The 20,286-nt window shown below is 42.3% G+C and overlaps 1 protein-coding gene across 1 annotated transcript in view; it reads right to left on the minus strand.

The window, feature by feature from the left end:
* The window catches only part of FRMD3 (FERM domain containing 3), a 142,035-nt gene extending 122,342 nt beyond the window's left edge, over positions 1-19,693 (minus strand). The window contains exon 1 of the mRNA XM_074165959.1: positions 19,532-19,693. Coding sequence (XP_074022060.1) covers positions 19,532-19,630 — 99 coding nt within the window. The 5' untranslated portion in view covers positions 19,631-19,693. The remainder of the gene's footprint in view (positions 1-19,531) is intronic.
* Positions 19,694-20,286: the final 593 nt, after the last annotated feature.

Consider the following 20,286-nt stretch of genomic DNA (forward strand, 5'->3'; position numbering starts at 1 on the left):
GGACTGGAAGGGAATCCAGCAAGTTACTTAATGTTTCAGACGTAAAAACAACTTAACAAAAAAAGGAAAGCAGTATGTACTAGTTGGAGGCATGGACTACTTATGGTACTGCTTTCATGTCTCTATGTACTTGTATCTTTTTGCTATCATTTCATCGACAGTGCTAAGCAGGAAAAAAACCTTCTTTCTTCTCATCAGTTTCTGAAGTTTGTACAAATCATGGAGGGGAACAATCTGTATGATTGTTCAAGGAAAAGCTATTGTTGTAAATAATCAATAAAGAAATACTGTGACAAAGTAGTTAACTTTTATAAGGTTTGTCATTTTGGAATTTTTGTTGTATTTGGTACCATTAAACATGTCAAATTTTAGATGCCACTATGTATTACATTACCTAATCCCTAACGTACTGTGCAGACAGAACGAAGCAAAACATGGATTAGTGGCTTCTTATGACAATGGTCTGGTTTGTAACTTTCCCCTTTTCCTTGATTGCAACTCAAAAATCACAGATAGACCTAGGAACATTACCACAGGGAACTCCAGTTCATTTGCATCAGGCATAAAACCCGCTTTGTTATAGTACATAAAACAAACAACCTCAGCCTTCCGAGTGCTTACACAAGGTTGTCTTCATGAGAACTATGTAGCCTCATACAAATTATTTATTTGGTCTGACAAGACCTCAGAGTTGTTACATAAAATTAATTTTCAAAGCTGACTGTGATACTCATGTGATTTTGGGAGCGCATCCTCAGTCTCTTGGAAAAACAGTACTGAAGGTAATAGCCGTAACATTTAAACCAGCAGCTACTGTTCTTGCCCAAAATCTAAGACTGTCAGTATGTTTATACCAACAGTCTCAGATACAATATTTCAAACCTATTCTCTGTTACCTTCAAATAGCAAGCTGGGAAATCACTTACGATATATTTAAAAAAACAAGATGAAGTCATGCTTTCTAGAAAATGGCCTTGTAAGCATAACAACGTTATAAAAAAGCACATGTACTTGAGAGCAACCACTTTTATGTACTATGCATGTGCAGTTCCAGATTCCAAGCATGATTCAGGAAATAAAGGTGACTCACATACAACCCATGTACCTTACTTATATCCTCAACCATATTGATCCCACTGACTGCATTGGGACCCCTCAGTTGGCTCCACTCACCTTAACACACTATGGAGGATTTCTTGAAGAAGACCTAACCATTTCTCCAAAATATAATTTCTGTTTATAAACTTCTGTCTTTGTTTCCCAGCCTGAGATGTTGAAGTGCTTTACACCTGAAAACTGATCCATTTCATGCACAATGTTTTGCATTAAAGATTTGTTTCTAACTGATGTCACTAACTGGTTAAACAAATAAGAGTTGAACACGCCTTAATCTAAATTTTAAAAAATTGTGTAAGCTTTGTGTATTATTCATGGTATAGTTTTGCCTAAAGCTGATGTAAATTATAACCCTGTTCCCACAGTAACACAGATTAGCTGTAAAGCAGTACACATAACTTCTAACTTCCAAATCCACTCTGCCAGGAGCTGAACAATCATGGATCCATCCAGTTAGTTACATGCTAACGTAATGCATCAATGCATTTTAAAGTACCTGAACTTCTGTCCTGTCATATTCAAAGGCATTGGTTCAATGCGTATTTTGCAGTTAACAAACATGTAATCTGTCATATAGCCTAGTTATAACTGATGAAAAAAACAATTTTAAATACTCTAAAATTTAGATGTAATGAAAGGTATAGGTTTTTGCATATCCCACTCCTACACCTCCAGTGTCAACAGTAGCACTATGTACACACTTGCATTCACTTCTGACTATCCAATAAAGTTAAGGGGAAATCTGTTGCAAATAAGAAAACCACTCTCATAATTCAGGTGTGCCACATTAAACCTTAGACGTAACATCTCAGAGTACTTCATGAATAATGGAGTAAGCATGCAACCGGTTTCCCTTCACATTTTTAATCAGGAATTTAAAATAGTCACAGCCAGTTGGCATTCTTCACCACACAATCCTTAATCACATTAAACAATCCTTTAAAAGCCAACTGTGAAATGTTCATTAAAAAGTATTTGAGTTCTTTAACTCACTAATTTTCTAACAGACATTCCCTATATTGCAGTCTTTCTGCACTAACATTTAAGATGGCAGCCTCATGCCAGAAGTCTGTTATATAGTCTGTTATCTAGTCTAATTTTAACTGTTCTAGTTTAGTAAACTAATCTAGCCTAATTCAACTTAATCTAGTCAAATAGCTGATACAAATTAACAGAAATATTTACTTTTTTTTTTTTTTCCTAAATGGATTTTCATTTTCCCTATGACAACCTTTTTCTCCAAAGCAACAAACTACACTGGAAGACAATAAGCAGCTCACCAGCACGTTTACCTTCCTGCAATGTTCCCTAACACCTTAGTAAAACCTCTGAGTTTTTCACACTGGAACTTTCATGTTGAGAGATGCCATCCATTTTTACTGTTAAAGAGTGTAGTATTTTTTGAAGCATTAAAAGTTGCTTATCATATTGAAAATCATACCATTCAAGGTCAGAGTGCACATAGTTTGTTGGTTAAAGTACTGCAATTTTGTAGAAGGTGAAGAGCTCAACAGAGTTGAGACCCACCTTTCAAGCCTGTAGATAATATTTCATACAATCCCACACCAGGGCAAATCTAAATCTAGGTGATATCATCCAGAAGACTGTGACCCTGCCAGCACACAACTGGGCACTAGCATGTCATTCAGGAATCTCCATGCCAAATTCAAAACAAAGAAGTATTAAAATATCATTTATTAACTGAAAATGGAGTTCTACTGCTAGGTGTCCGGAGATTTATTACCTTCTTGGAAGCACACAGTAGAACCAGCTTCACAACCCATGCATCCTTGGTCTGTCAAAGAAGGCTTTTAAAAAGCTCTTACCGTCTCAATTAATTTTGAAATATGACAAAGCTGATGTTCTCCTAACACACACCTACTTTGTTTCCTAAAATCATCAAATAATAATTACTCCTTCTGACCCCTGTGTAACCAAGGGTGTAATAAAACAAGACATTATTTCAATACTATCATTTTGTGACAAGTTTATCCCAATATCGTGTCCTTTGGCCTGCCAAACGTCATTTTGCTCCACTGTATCTTGATTTGGTACAGATTTGGTATAGATTTGGTATGTTGATTTGGAAGATTTTGGTATCTTCCCAAATAATGATGCAAAGATCTTTTCCCCCGTCCGCTGCTTCAGCGTACCCCTTTGTGCATCCCTCCAGTGATTCCATCCTTTCCACCAGCTACTCTTCATCCATCTGGTCCCAGTTGTAATTTACCCCTACCTACCAGGACCCTCTCGCTTTATGCCTCCTTGTCTCTTTCCTGCTGAGTGAGGAAGGACAGCCATCATCCACCCTTCTCAGCTCCCACACTCTGCTTCTTAAACTTCCAAAACAAGCAACTCTGCATTTCCTTCCAGGTCAACCCTTCCATCAGGAAGGAAGAACCACAAAATACACTCCAATATCATCTTCTAAACCCCTCTTTTCTCTGCAAAGATGACAAAGTGCAGAGACCACTACATAGAATCATAGAATGGTTCGAGTTGGAAGGGACCTTAGAGATCATCATGTTCCAACCCCCCTGCCATGGGCAGGGACACCTCCCACTAGACCAGATTGCTCAAAGCCTCATCCAGCCTGGTCTTGAACACCTCCAGGGATGGGGCTGGAACATCACGCTGCCCAGTGTTGTTTCTCTGTCCGCCCCTGCCTGCCTGGGCAGCAGTCTTATTTTAAGAAGGTGGGCAAGGAATATAACTCAGCTGCATATAAAGATTTAATAGGTTATTGCTGCCTTGGTGAACACCATCCTACTAAAATATATTAAAATGTATTGGCAAAAAGGCTTCAGACTATTATGTTTTCACTCCTGGTTACCATGACCCAAGAGCACATGCAGATTCAAGTATGACTTCTCATCTAAATGGCAGCAAGCCATTTTATTTAGATAGCATACTATTCCAGTGGGTGTCTGTGTCCTCAGACATGACTAGGAAGTGTATCTTATCCATGCCTTGGGCTCTGAGATGCTATTGTGATAGCACAGCAAACACTACTATTGCTGCCCATGGAAATGCACTCCACAAGCTTCACTCCCTGTGTCAAGCCACCATTTGCATGTTGGCTTTAAGCTCCTTGCATCCATTAGGTAGACTGAGACAACTGAAGCATCTGAGTTTTGGTTGTTTGGCGTGGTTTTTTTTAAACTACAGAAATTAAATAGCAGACATTCTTAATGAAAGTCACCCAAACATGCAAGACACACATTTATCATTTAAAAACACCAAATCCTGCAAAAATAAAATGGTAATATGGTAGAGAAAAACAAGTTACTAGCATGAAGGAAAATTATTATCAGCCCTTTTTGCAAGTAGAAAAGGGTACACTGAAAACCTGTGACAATAGTAGCACTGAGGAACAACGGGCTCTGAAAGGAACATGATTCTGCCTTCGCCAAATTATAAGCCTCTGAAAGGCATATGGTATAATTTTTGGAAATTCTGAATGCTTCCTCTGCTGTGCTCTCTATTTGTACTCCTGAATAGCTACCTTGTAAATAATACAAAAAAATATAATGCTTTAGATGACCTGGAGTACTTGAGGCTGACAGTAGCCCTGCCATGTACAGGGTCATAGCTCTCCCTGTGAGAATCACAAGACACGGGAAAGCTTAATGCGTAACATCCCTCCGGGGACACAATATCTCTCCCACCTAGCAGAAAAAGAAATTTATCAATTAATCCCTGTCCAGCTCTGGAGTAGCAGCAATGCAGAGAGAACATGATGGCTTCTTTTCACCTGAGTACTTTGGAGGGACAGACTGACCCTGCAAACCTGGGAAAAGTGTCACAGCTACACTGTGATCAATGCAAGTTCCATCTCCTCTCTCTGCAAAACGAGAGAGGCTCAGGAGGCAGACGGTAAATACGAATGATAATTCAGTTTTCCACACTACACATAGCAAAGCACATTCTCATTCATGAGCTCTGCAGCAGACAAGCTCCAGTTCAGTGCAAGACACTCCATCCCACACAGTCACCTGAGGAGCTTCTTATGAATCTCATGGAAGATGTTCCCACATGAATGTATCTACATGTACAAAGGGGAGAGCATTAGCATTTCTAACCCAGATTTGGGAAGTTTGCAGTCATTCTTGTAAAACACATGAAGTGCTTCAAATTAATCCGCTTCCATTACAGTCTCTCTCCCAACAGCATCTTTTACACTCTTATGTCCTCTCACCTCTCAGCGTGCCCCTTAGGAACACTATAAATTGTCATTTGGGGATGAATGGTCCCACTATGACCACAAAAAGTTATGGAAAGCATCTTTTATTTCTCTGAGGGACTGAACCACATCATTTCCCAGGAACAGTGACTATTACCATGGGTCACTGCAGCTCCAGGCATTTTCAATCCCATAGTGTAAACCAGTAAATCTGAACTCCACTACTACTCGGTCTGGCTAAATATTCGTATTACCCCTGTTTAAATTCTCACCAACTGTTGCTGTGCTCTAACTGCCAAACACTTCACGAAAACTCCAAACCACACAGACCAAGATGGATGGAAAGCAACAGGTGATTTTTACCTCCACACACTCACATACTCTCTTGGAGATAAAGACAGTTGCTCAAACATATGACTTTACCATTATATCTTACAACATTGTATTTATTGCCTCACTGTCAGGGAGCTGTTCCAGAATTCATTTAATAAAATTTCTCTCGCCAGCTAAGGCATGGGATGTGCCCAGTGCACAAAAATCAGAGTTTTAAACACTTTTCATTCACTTAACAGAAAGCATGTTACATGCCAAAGGTACGCATAGTTCACATCCTTATATGCAATCTTCACCATTAGTGGTCTCCCTACATAAAGAACAAAATTAGACTACCAGCATATGCTCTGTTACATTTGGGCCATTAACAAGGTGAAGGGTGTCATCAATATTACAGCAGCTCTGGCACCAGTTAAAGCAAATCTGCATAGATGAAGGAGCAGTCATTAAGGCTTTACAGACTCACTTTCCTCTAAAGTGTCAAAAAATCCTCCCCACATTCCCTCAAGTGCTGGAGTTTGGTTTTGATCTCTGATTTAGCTGAAAGATGTGTAAAAGCAGGCACGACATTATCCATTGACTAAGTGCCTGAGACAGCCCTGTGTGTTTATTCCGGTGAGTGCATAAAATATCTTGCAGTCATGAAATGTGTCAGAATGATGTTTACTTTGAACAGAAATATACAATTATCTTGCTCATAAAGCAGAAAGCTCTCTCTCAGCAAGAAAACTCAACTCATATTTCTGCAAAGAAATACTGCTACAGGAATCCCAGTGCACCTTTAGGAGGACAGTACTTTCCCTTTTATTTCCCTCCTTTTTTAAGCATACATTTAGCTGTTTTATTTCAGGAATGCATGGGAAAGGCTACATAGTTCAAAATAAGAAAAACAATATTCTGTAGAAGCAGATCCAATTTTAATTACAAAGCAATATCAATCTGTATGGACACAATAGGAAAAGAGAATTTGTTAAACCGGTTTCCCTCGGGATTCATAAGCTTTCTTCATCATTCAGCCTGCAGAATGAAACACTCAGAATCCTCCTCCAGCAAACATTTTGGTTTCTGCGTAAGCAGTGAATCCTCTGGAGACAGAGGAGGCAGAGAGAGGTTGGAAAATGCAATTCCTTCTGTATCTCTCAGAGAAGCGCCAAACAGTATGTAGGGCACAAACCAGCTCTGCAGGTTCACCATAAACATAGCTCTTCTTGTCTTCTCTGAGTACTGTCAAGTCAGTGAATTAGTTTATGTGTCACTGTGCCTACTTGCTTGTTCTTTAAAAAACGAGAAACTAGGAGAGGGGAGAAAAAACTCACTTTGATGCAGTGAACAAAAAAAGAAATTCCCTCCTCAACAGATGACCTGTGTGGCCAAGACTGAAAGCAAAAAGGTTTGCTTCATAGAGAAAACGGAAAATACAAATAATACTAGTAATGCTGAGACATGCAGCAAGTAAGAGAACCACAGAGGTCAGTCTGGAGTGGGAGAGGAGTGAGGACATCACAGGCATAACTAGCAACCTGCCTGGACACCAAGAAGAACACATTACCTCGTGGGCCATACCTGCCAACACCTGGTAGTTTTCATCCTTCTTGGAGTACTGCCGAAGCACAGCTTGGCTAAGCAGAAGGAGGTCACCAAAATCACTATTAGAAATCAGTGCCCTCAAAATGGCCTGTGGATGGCGGGGCGAAGAAGAAAGAAGGGGAAGGCACCTAAATCCACATCTGCATCTTCCCTTGTATTTCCTAATCAATAAAAGATACAGCTAAACAGAGCTCTTAAAAGCAAGTTAATGGAAATGCATCAAATGCAGCAAAAGTTTTTCCATCCTCAGAATACCAGCTATATATGGAAAAATTGAAAAAGAAATACAACTCTCTTGCAGTTTTTGGATTACAATGATAGCTCTGATCACAAAGCAACAACAGCATAAATATTCACAGAATGAAAAAGAACTATAAAAAGACAGATGTTGGAGCTATGAATACAAAAACATTCAGTTTGTGTCTGTTTTTCCAGGACATGAGATATCCACTGAACTATTTATCACCTCATGACAAAAAAACCTATGCTTCATTTCCTGTAAACAAGACAGGATGTCTAAATAAATTCTAGCACACACAAAAAAAAAAAATAAAAGATGTGAATATTCATACAGAAGAGTATGTTAGCGATGCTAACATGAAATTCATCTAGGGAGGAAGGGGGGGTTTAGTTTTCAAAAATTATTTGTTTCCTCACGCTATATGAAAACCCCTGCAGGACACAGAAACATTTCCATTATTCCTGAACCACCCCAGTATTGTTCAGGATTTCATATAACAGTGTAAATGTAAAGAATGCGCAAAAATCTGTACTATAGAGACTGAAAATGCCACTTCTCAATTCAAAAATACATAAATTCCACTAAGGCCCTTCTGGCCTCAGAAGGGTATTGAAGGAGTCTGGGTCTAGGCATGGTATTGATATATTCATCCGCGATGAAGAAGGAGGTAAGCTAAGAGCTGACAAAAGGCAGCAGTAGGAATCAAACTCAATGGGTCTGCAGAGGAGAATTACGATTCCTACTTCCCCTCCTCCCCCCATCCAACCCAATCCCTTGTGATTCTTGCTACATTCACAAGCTGCACAAGCCTCTAATAGAGCCAGGAGATTGCAAGTTTATTTACACAAACCAAACTGCAACAGATCTCACCTCTTGACACCTTAAAGCAAATGTTAAGTGAAAAATAAGGAAGAAAACAGACTGGAGTAATAAAAATTACCTTAGCCGTTGGGATCATAGATTTATGAACTGTGTGCTCTTTCACTGGAAGGAGTTTCTAAAGAACAGAAGAAAACCACACACATAAAATACAGGTGCAAACACTAGGAGGGTGTAGTCGGTACTGCCATCTTCTCTGTAATGCACCACGTAATCACTGAAATCTCTACACAACTGGGAGTCTTGCTCTCTTCCCCACATATACCAACATCCAGTTCCTGGAATTCTTCTTCTACAGTCGTATTTTTCCCCCCTTTACCTAAGTTAAAACTCAGGCCAACTACACAAATTACTTTGTGCAGTCTCATCATCACAACATGATAAGCGTCGTCTTACTGTGTTTTCCCTGAAATTCCATCATAAACTCTGCTGGGCAAGAAACAAACCAGCCTCAACCAGAATTGTCCTGAACACATTGTCCTAAAATCATGTATTGTTCATTTTCCACTTAGATGTGCCACTCCTTTCACTTTAATGCCCACAAGCCAGCAGCATCATTTGGTGTGGGGACTGACAATTCCTGTTCAAGTCTTCACCATTCTGGTGGCTGTAAAGTACTGACTGCCAGACTGTATGAGAAAACTAATCCGGAAATCCTGGCAACGTGAGTGGATTCTCCAGTCAAAACAGAAAAGCCTCCCTAGATCTGCACCTAGCAACTGGCAGGGGCATCGCAAGCTTCTGGAGCTATTTCATGTGAACAGCTGAGTCTGTACGCTGAATCACTCACAGAACCCTCTGTAAAAGCCTCTGCTGCTTCCTTCCTTTTCCCAGGATGGAGCCAAAGGAAATTCACACAGAGTGGGGGCAAGCAGGGTCAGTGTGCTTGGTGCACCCCACCTATTGGCACTCTGAACATCTCAAGATAAATCCTTCAAGCTGCCTAAATTCAGGCTGGTATTGCATAGTTCCAGAGTTCAGCTCGCACCCCGGGTAACAGTCCTGTCTAACACAAGAGCAACCACCACTCTCTGATTGAAAAGTATTTATCTTTGTTACCCAATTTTAAAGTAAGAGCGTGAAAGTGAAGAATCAGCTGTCTTTTACTCTGAAAAGCCTAAAGAAATAGGATTAAAAGTATGTTCTGTAGCAGCACTGTGGCACGCATAGCACTCCACAGAGCATCTCATCTGCATTTTCCCAATTACTGTTCAAAGAAATAACAACGTCTCATTCCACACTCCACTATAGGGCTTGGAGTTTGTGTCTATAAAAATAAAAACAAAAAACACATCACCAACTGATGTCCTGATTCTGCAGAGTACTTTTGTGTTAGCCTCTGTTGCTAAGAGCATTCAAAACAACAACAAAAATCAAGAATCTGTCATCCCAGAAGAGATTACAGGTTCAAATCCAAGATTACAGCCACAGATCCTAAACACAGCTATTTAGTAAGCACCTACTAAAACCCATGCTACTCCTACTTTAACTACACCAACTGTTTAAGATGGTCCACACAGCACTTCAGATTTTCCACTAAGAAGGACAGTTACGAACAGTTACCATTTTACGTTTTAGTATCAGAACTATAAAATATATCTTTAATCATTCACAAATTTTTTTTTTTCTCCTTTCTTTTTGAAATCAAAGACTGCATCTATACTAAAACTAGTAAAACCCCTCCAAGCATTTTGGGGTGTTGAAATCCACCACCCATGCTAGCAAACTGTTAGGGCACTGCCTGACAAAAATCCTGTCTGTGCCAATTAGCATTCTTGCTGACCAGTTCCCAGGCATCACCTGGCAGATAGAAGGGGTCCAGGAACCATTCCCAAAAGGCATTTCACACGCAGACACTCTGTTCTGGAGACAAAAAGGTTTTGCTAGCCTCTGAGCCTGGAGACAATACAAATATAGCATTACTGTTGGAGCTTTATACATCAATTTCCATGGGATTTCACCACTAACTTGAAATTGTTTGTGGCTGATTTTTGGTCTCTCTATATTTAATAAATTATTAAGCCCTGTTGTAAATTCTCCTGATACTGTTTGGGTTTGGGGGGATGTGGAGATTGATTGTTTGTCTTCATTTTGCAATCCCATTTCTTTTTTGCTTCTGTTGCAGTTACATGAAAGACCAAAAAAAGTGGGCGTGATGACTGACCGTATGAAAAGTTATACACTGTTTTGTCAGAAATACCCCGTTATCTTTGCACCATGTGCCCCTTTATAGTAAATTTACACATTACAACACCAGGACAAAAAATGGCCTGGTGCAAATCTTGATTTTGGGGGATTTTAAAGTACAATTCTCTTCCAAAGAGGGTTGCTATGGGGAAGATTTCATTGTGAGATAATGTTTGCAAGGAGCAAAGCATGTCTTCAATCCAGATTGTTTACTTCTTCCTGGGGTTTGAATAAACAGGGGAAAAATAACAAGTGTTTTTAATGACAATGTTGACTCATTTAACATTTTTCCAAAGGAAGCCTTTGAAGAGCAATCATTTTGCAGCCACTTAATACCTACGTTTCTTACTGTAACTATCTGAAATGGCCAGATTTCCAATTATTGCAGGAGTTATTTCTGTTTGCGAACCCTCTGCTGAAAAGGACTCATGGTATATAGCCCATACCTTCTCATTTCTCGCTGTGAGCAACGTTGATAAATTTTGTACGTATACTTAATTTTATATAGATTGCTATGGTCCGTTTTATCGCAAGTTTCCAGCATTACCTTCGGTCAGGAGAAGCTTTTCCTCTAAATATAACAGTACTAAAGTATCAACGTTCACTCTTCATTCCTGGGTCCTCCTTAATGGAGTTTCTCAGTATCTCCCCTGAACAGCCACCACGAATAGGATGGTTACTATTCACACTTGGGCTACTACCACCATAATTAACTGAGAGCTGGAGAACAGCATCTATCTTGACAGCACACTCAAATGGCAAGAACTGATTATCAACACACCTCCATCAAAAATAACATGTTAAACCCTGAGAAGAGCAAAATAGGAACGCTTTTATGAACTGAGTGTGTATAGCTGGAAAGGATAAAATAAACTGACAATGGAGGAGTGACAGAAGAACAGAGTGTTTGGGGCTTTTTTTCTTTTTTAGTTTTAAGACAGAAAAAGAAAGATTTAGTAGTACTTTAATTACTGCTGAATTATTACAGTTGTGTTTTCACTATCAGACAGGGAATTAAAACAGAGTGAGAACAAGATAATCCGATGGGAACAAAAGGACAATTTGTAAAGTCTAGAAAGGGTCTCTGAGATGGCAAGGCTAGGGGGGAAAATAAGGTTGTATTTAAGCAAACAAAGAACAAAGGAACAGACAAGCAGCCTCAGCTGAAGGAGGAACTATGAGGAGATATGTTCCATATGCAACAGGGAAAGACATAGCAGAAGTCATCTGGTGACAGCTTGACTTTAACAGGAAAAGGAGAGAAATATTATCTGGACATTATGAACCTTGCCAACAGGTTCATATTATCTGCACCAAGCAGTGGAGGGAGACCGCAAAAAGAAAGCAAGAATAAGAAGAACATGAAAAGAGCCATTTTCAGTACGTTTGATTAAATGAGCCAAAATACTCAGAAGGACAGACACCTGTGCTACAGAAAGCAAGCATTTCATCAACAAAATAACTACTCTCCCAACCCACCTGCGTTTTCTGAGGGAGAAGAGAAAGATCAGTCGCCATTTCTCCCATTCATTAACCTAAGTGTTTAAATCTTGAGAATTTAATACAGTGTCTATTCAAGGGGACCATCAGCAACCATACAGGCAAAATCCAGGATCCCTATTTCACCTTTCCATAGAAAAGGCACTAATCTCTTCTTTTGTTAAAGGTAATTTCAGGAGTATTGCTATACGTTATTAAATCATTCCTGACCTATACAGAAAACTCAATCTGGGCAAATACAACCAAAAAGTGAAAATACAGTACTTCCTCACCAGTGATTCACTTTTTCTCTAATCTTAGGCCAATAAATTCTGCCAAATGATCACTTCTCAGCTGCCTCCTATATTAGACCTGTACCAATACGCTGAAGATGCTTAGACTGGCGGGAGCATTTCAAGACGTGAGAAGACACAGCCTCATGAGGTGCCAAAAGCTTTTTCCAAACGGAAGAGAGTATGAAGGTCCTGCAAGCAGGAAGCACCCTGCATCTCACTGGAGCCACTTCCATCCTCACAGGATCAAACATGATTTGCAATGTGGAGGTCTAAGCTGTGCTGCATTGTATTACTGATTTTCCAGGTGCCTTCTATTGTTACTACAACTCCACCCTTACTGTTCAGCCAGTCTCCAAACATGCATGACAATAAAGAATGTAAAAAAATTTTATTCAAAGCTGTCAGAAAAATGAAAGCTGCGTAAAAGTGAAAAGATTACACTTATTTTAAACAGGTAATTATCCTTTCAGCTTGTCCTCGTTAAGTAGCTAGCTTTGTCTATGGATACTTGCATTTTTCACATTTATTTCTTCTCCACACTACAGCACCGGGCGTCACTGGTATATTGAAATATCTGTCTACACTGTTGGTCTTTACTGAAATACATGTTCATCTTCAACCTTGGATCAGGCAAGTCCTTAGGCACACATCTAGGTTCACCGGCCTTTGTTTACTAGCAATCAAAACATGTATTACATTGCCAACTGAAACACACAGGAAATACAGAGTTAAAATGAAAGGCAAGAAAATCATCTTTAGGATAGAGAATTTTCAGATTTTGTTCATTAATCAGACAACATGCGAGTGTGGAAAAAAACTAATTCAACATCACAAATAAGCTTTATCCAACACAATAATTGTTTCAGCTGCAGTTCAGTAGATATTGGATAAAACCCTGCATAAGCTAACTTTGTAAGTATTTTCATTTAAGAATAACAAGAAAGAACAACAGAGTTTGTGAATTGATAACAACACCTAAGTATTACACATAGATATGTGCCTTTCCCCTACCAGAGATATAGAAACCATTGTGAAACAAATACTGAGCTTCACAGACAATTACCAAAATCCATCAAGACAATTAATTTCTAAATTTGTAAATAAGAACTCCCAGCACCCTAGTAATTTTCTAGTAGCACTTTCTACTCCTTCTTTCCTTTGCACTCCTGGAAGGAGCTAAGAGCACACCCATAAATGCTATTAAAAAGAAAACACGTTACTGCAAATTTTATCAAGCACATGAAATGCCGACAGAGGTAGCTTCAGCCCATAGGCTTAGCTTAATTAGAGAGGCTTCTCATCTCTTGCCAAGAGTACCTGTTGTAGCTGTACAATTAGAGGCTCAAGCACAAAGCTAGGAATACAAGCCCCTGTATACAGTTTCTAAAATGTGTCAACAGAACACGGCACAGAATCCATCCTAACTTGCATCCCCTTCCTTATCTCATCTTACTATTTTGAACCATTACAGCACCATTGCAGCAGCCCAAGGCACTTGCTGGTTACAGTTCTGACATCGCTTACAGGATAAATATAAATTCACTAAATCTCCTGCCTGCCGTCTACATAATCCCTTAACCTTTCCCTTTCCACAGCTATGGTTCTCTGCCACCTTCTCACCTCTGGCCTCTCCGCTCTCTTGCTGCGTTCCTTTTCACACTTATTTTTCCAAATCATCAACATTCAGCATACCTTCAGTGAGATTTGTGGACACTACTCTTTTACCTCACACCCTGCTTCAGCATCGTTTCGTTTTTTACACTCTACTGGGGGATGGGAATTCTAAAGAGAGTTCTTTGGTTAACAGATTTCTATTAAATTTAGCATCTGCCTGCAAGACACAGACCAAGCAGAAAACATTAAGCAAGAAGACAAGTTGCCAGTCATCAGTGATGTGCTACAAAAAGAACTAGACAGGACAGTGCATGTCATATTTAAAGGGGGGGGGGGGGGGGGGGGCGGAGGAGAAGTGAAGCTAGTAAATCATTAGCCAAATTACAGGTAGTACAGAAACTGCTCCTGATTTAAGACTAAAAAGACACAAGGCCACCTTACAGTATTTTACTATGAGTGGCAGAAAGAAATGAGCCTGCTCAGATTTTGTCACCCTTATTTTTACTTATGCAAAAGAAGGTAAAAAGCCTAAGAAACAAATACAAGTAAACTAAAGCTTTGCTCTGCTTGATTCCTTCTTGATTTCTAAACCAGTTTTTAAAAATTACGTCTGCTCCTTGCTCAAAAGCTGGACATACACAGAAATTCAAGTTCATTCTTCTAAACAACAATGAAATAATCATTTAGATACACACAAAAAAAATCACTAGTGTAGCCAGGTGAAATTTTGGGGGATACCTATACAGATTTTTGTTTAGGAAAGTTCATACAAAGCAAAACCTGTGTCATTATATAAAGGCCCCATTACTACACAATTTTACATATGACTGAGGCACAAGAAGATGCAGTCATACAAAATTTCTACAAAGAAAACACAGTGACAGCAAAGTTCACTACCACTGTCAATGAGCTGAGAGAAAAGCCTCATTCCTGCCAACCTTATCTCCAGTTTTGCACAGCTGGACCTGAACAGCTCAAGGAGGCAAGTAAAATTTGTATTAATTTAAAAACTACGTAATACATTAAATGTAGCATTTTTCTAGTGTGAGCTTATAATTTTGTATTAACCTCATATAGACAAATTTAGAGTTATAATGGTTACTAATACACACTCATATTTTTTAAAAACTAAAGGAACACTAGCATGCTCAAGAGTCACTTCAGTTAAACGAGGTGTACTGAAGCCCATGCCAGTGGCACCACCGAACCCAAGATGTACTTACATATTTAATAACAAAAAGTCTATGACAACAAGATCTTGCCAGTTAACTTTGCTCACAGCTGAAATAAGCACAAGTAATCTTACAGAATAAACCACGCCAAAAAAAAAAAAAAATCCTTATTATTTAAGATGTTTAGGCTACTGTTACTAAAAGGTTAATTAATGCGTGAAGTTTTTGCGTGAAGCCTGCAAAAACGGGAGTAAAGTGCTCGTTATGTCAATGACTCAGAAAATAAGTATCTCATTAGTACCTCCAGAAAGAAGGTCTTCCTGCTGCTCCAGACACATTTCCAATAGTTCTGAAAACCTACTTCCCCCACTGCCCTCTTTCAAGCCTTGGTTCTGTGCTTTATCAGGCAGACTGCACAAGCAGGTCACCTCTCTGTGGCACACATGGAAACTGACAGCGGCCACTGGCCCTTCAGGCAGTTTTTCATAACCTCTCCATTTCATCTGTGCCATTACAACTTCACCCTACTGCCGCTGCAAGACTGCCCAACATAAGGGTCCCAGAGAGGCTTCACAAACAAAAAAAAACATGGGAAAATAAACGTCATCACAAGAATTAGTTACGCGTCCCTTGGGCCCCAGCCCTTTCCTGTGTCTGTCACCACTTCAGCTAATTTGCAGTCACAAAGTCTCTCAGATGAGGAGGACACACTGAATCCTGACCTTTGAGCTGCAAACCTAGCCTTGAGCGAGCTGGTGACCTACATGGCAGCTGCACAGCTCGATAACTAGTTGGCTGGAGTCTGCAAATGCATGATTCATCTCTGATTCTCCCCACACCACCCCATACGCTGTCACTAGGCTGTTTGCTATAAAATGTATTAGCCTATTGGCTTTCTGAAACATTGCTTTGAAAGAACTCTAATAGTAAAAGTAAAATTTATTTTATTTTCCTATCTAAGCACTGTGAAATTTACACAGGGAGAAAAAACAAAACACATCTATACGCAGCACCTAAATACATCTGTTCCTGGTTGCTTTTCTTAACACTACCTCCCAATGTTCTACCTGAGTAACACACAATTCTGGTTGCGCATTTCATAGGGCCAAAGATCTACAGTGCATCCACAAAGATTTTAATTAGCTGACATCTCTGCACTGAAGTGGTACTGGAGCCCTCTGATACTAGCCCACATGCACAAGCCAACTGCTGGAAAGATATACCTGGAAAAGTAGGGTTTGGCATAACTTAGTGTGCTAAAATGCAGCAAATCATCAGCTACACGTACATCACCATCCAGATTAGCTGCATATCTCCCCTCCTTTACCCATGAAAATGCACAGCTAGAATATCAGTTGTCCGCAATCATTACTGCATCCCGTCTCCTTAAGAGACTCTGTTGGCATTTCTCAGCGCTGTAGAATTAGGCTTTCTTATCCTCTTAATGACCAAAACACAGCTGTCCAACATGTTCCAGCTGGCACAACCCCGGCATCTCCACTGTTAACCCAGCAGTACATCATCTGGGCTGTTTTGTCCCTCTGAATATGCATAGATATGCATATATAAAACTAACTTGCAACTTGGGTTCTTTTCCCATTCAAAAATAAAATCATAGCATTGTGAAAGCTCCTAGCAAGTTTTGTCCATATTATTCAGCTGAAATACACATCTGATCAAGAGGCTAAAGACAAAAGTTGAGTGGTTTGGGATTTGTTAATCTAGTGTCATAACAGCTATGCACATACAAGAGGACAAATAAATTATACAGCTCAATTATATCTCCTCTGTATATGCAGTGACAGGTAAGAGGCAGCTATCTATAGATTGGATTAAGCAGTTTAAAGCGTGTGGCACAGGAAAGAGTGAAAGGGAAGTCAGAACCATGAAATACATAATTGCATGTTTCTACTGAAGTGACCAAGAGCGAAGTAGTTCCTCGTACTAGGATCTGCATTTACATGTTTAGAATTTCAGTACCTAAAAAACCTAGCGAAAAAAAAAAAAAGGAGTTATTCCCACCTTTTAAATATTTTTGCTCAGTGCACGGACTCAGGAAAACAAGTTCTAGACAAGTTTGTAAGAGAATGCATTTTTGAGGAGTACCTGTAGAACTGTCATAATTAAAACATTTTCAACTGTGGCATAAAACACTTTTCCCCTGCATGCATTACAGGTGGAATAAGCCACAACAATGTGATACAATTCAACCTGTTCTGAGCTCATTACTTCACCTTGCACAATGTCACACCTGAAGTAATGACTGCTTTTTTCTACCCTGCGGGCATCAAAGTGCACACTCTTTGCACATATAGTGTTGAGCACTATAAATCTACAGAGCTATAATGACACCATCTCAGTTTCTGATCTTAAATTCATCATTGATTAAAGAGAATAATTTTTAAGGATGCCGAGTAAGTCATGCAAAGCTTGCATTAAGCTCCGAGAAAAGACTCTGAAGGCCATTCTGCTTCTTACCCATTAAAGCTATGATCTCATAACCACGCTATTCATTAACAAGAGCACTACAATGATACAGGTACAAGATGTTTCAGTAATTTCCTGTTAATTCCAGGCTACATTCTGTTTGAGTGCAACTAGTATAGATTGGGAGAGATGTCGCTGGAGAGCAGCCCTGCAGAAAGGGATGTGGGGGTACAGGTTGTCATCAGGCTCAATATGAGTCAGCAGTGTGCCCCAGCAGCCGAGAGGGCAGATGGCACCCTGGGGTGCATCAAACACGGCATAACCAGCCAGTTAGAAGAGGTGATTATCCCACTGTAGTCAGCACTAGTGCAGCCTCACCTTGAGCAGTGTGTGTGGTTCTGGGCCCCACAATTTAAGAAGGATGTTCAGGCCCTTGAACGCATCCAGAGGTGAGCAACAAAGCTGGTGGAAGGGCTGGAAGGAATATCCTGTGAGGTGCAGCTGAGGGCTCTGGGTTTGTCTAGTTTGGAGAGGAGGCTGCAGGGTGACCTCATTGCTCTCTACAGCTTCCTGGGGAGGGGATGTGGAGAGGGAGGTGCCGATCTCTTCTCCCTGGGACCCAGTGATAGAATGCGTGGGAATGGTTCAAAGCTGCACCAGGGGAGGTTTAGATTGGACATTATTCCAAAGACTGGAACAGGCTTCCTAAAGAGTTGGTTGCTGTTCCAAGCCTGTCAGTGTGTAAGAGGCATTTGGACTTAATAACATGCTTTAACTTTTGGTCAGCCCTGAATTGGTCAGGCAGTTGGACTATATGATCGCTGTAGGTTTCTTCCAACTGGAACTATTCTATTCTGTTCTACTATTAAATGGCTCCTTTGGAACTAATAAAAAACAGGATTTGGTGAATGCAAAAATGTAGCTTGCGTCTCATGGCACTTGATTTTTGCAGCTATAGTTGGTCTTTGTACAAAGACGACCAATTTGATTTAAAGATGTGGATATTTCATCCTACCGAAAGACCAACTGTGAGTGACAAACAACTGCCTAAAATACCACTCACATCTTCCGATCTGGATGCCAAGCTTACCTCAGTGATTCTATGAATGCCATGGAAATTTCAAACAGTAACTTGGTTTCTAATGCTTGCAGTTTAAGAATCTGTAAGACTTCCATAATGCATCAGTGTTTGGGGCACCCAAAATACCCCTGCTTGCACACACTACAAACATTGCTGCTCTACTAGAAATTAACAGACTCCTTACTCTTTGCCTCCTTATATCCTTGTTACTTGAAGAAATAAAAAGGCACTATGTAATTAGGAAGAGGGCCCACGGTAAAGTTGCTGTCTTTCCAAATGCACTACTACTACCGCTGAAAATCATTCTGCAAGTTATCTTTCGCCTTAAATTACGAGGAAGGGGGAGCAGCTCTTCATTTTGAACTCTGCCCGCTATCATCTCAGTAACAGCGTTTCCCGACACCGCACGCCCCGGGCCTTGCTCCCAAGCCAGGGCTTTCCCGGCACCGCAGAACCGGTCGCTCCCCTCCGGACACCCTCTCCCCAGCACCAAGTTGCCCACCGGGACGCTCCGTTACCGCCCCGCGGGGACGGGGGAAGGCGCCGCCGGGGTCTCTCCCCGTCGCCCGGGCGGGCCACCGCTTGCCCGCTGGCGCCCAGCCCAGCGGGGGATGCCGTGCCGGGGCTGCCGGAGCACCACGGACCCCGCGGCTCCGGCGGTGGCCGGGCGGGCTCGGCGCCGCGCTGTGGCGATGCCGCGCCGCGGCGCCGGGAGGCGGCGAAGCCGCGGCTGCCCGCGCCGCAGGTGCGCGGAGCCCCGCGCAGGGGAGCGGGGCGCAGCGCGAGGAGCCGCCGCCGCCGCCGCCGCCCCGCCGAGCCGCCGCCCCGGGCCCTGCCACCGGCTCCGCGCCGGGGAGCCACCGCCCGAGCCCCGGGCCGGGGGTACCGCTGCCCGCCGAGCCGCCCCGCCGCTGCCGCCCCTCTCCCCGCCGGCACCTGGATGTGGCAGGAGATCTCGGAGTCGTCCAGCAGCCGCACGGTGCATTGCATCTCCGGGCTCAGCGACCTGATGCTGGAGCTCCGGAACCGGATCATCCCCGCAGCCCGCCCGCCGCCGCCGCCGCCCCGCAGGCAGCCGCAGGGGGCCAGCCTGCAGCGGCGCCCGGCCGACCGCGGCACGGCACGGCGCGGCGCGGCGCGGCACGGCGGCGGCGCCGCCCCTCAGCCCCGCGGCGCCCCGCCGCCGCCCGCCATCCCCCCGCCCGCCCGCCCGCCCTCCGCGGCTGGGGCCGCCGCTGCGTCAGGCTGCGCTCCGCTTCCCGGCATCAGCATCCTCCTGCGGCCCGCCCCCGCCGCGGCGCGGCGCGGCCGCCCCTCCGCCCGCACCTGCCCCCCCCCCCCCCCCACCGACCCGCTCCCTGCGGGACTGCGCGAAAACGGGCATCCCCCAGAGGGAAATGGTCAGGGCAGCTGTTTGCCTGCCCCGCCACAGGCAGCCTGTCCCTGGTTTTGGGTGTACCCGAGCGACTGGTACTCGCGTGGGGAGTGCCCGGTGTCCCGCAAAGCGTCGGGGGGACACACACGGACATCCCCTCAGCTGCCGGCGGGGAGTCAAGTCCCCACGCTGCCCGCCTGCCTGCCCGCCCAAGGCGTGGGTCTTCGGGGTATCCCAACACAGCCCGACGCAGGAGAAGCACTCTAATAAATAAATAAATAAATAAATAAATAAATAAATAAATCTATTTTGCTAT

The sequence above is a fragment of the Numenius arquata genome, chromosome Z (assembly GCF_964106895.1).
Source record: "Numenius arquata chromosome Z, bNumArq3.hap1.1, whole genome shotgun sequence".
Taxonomy (NCBI): Eukaryota; Metazoa; Chordata; class Aves; order Charadriiformes; family Scolopacidae; genus Numenius; species Numenius arquata.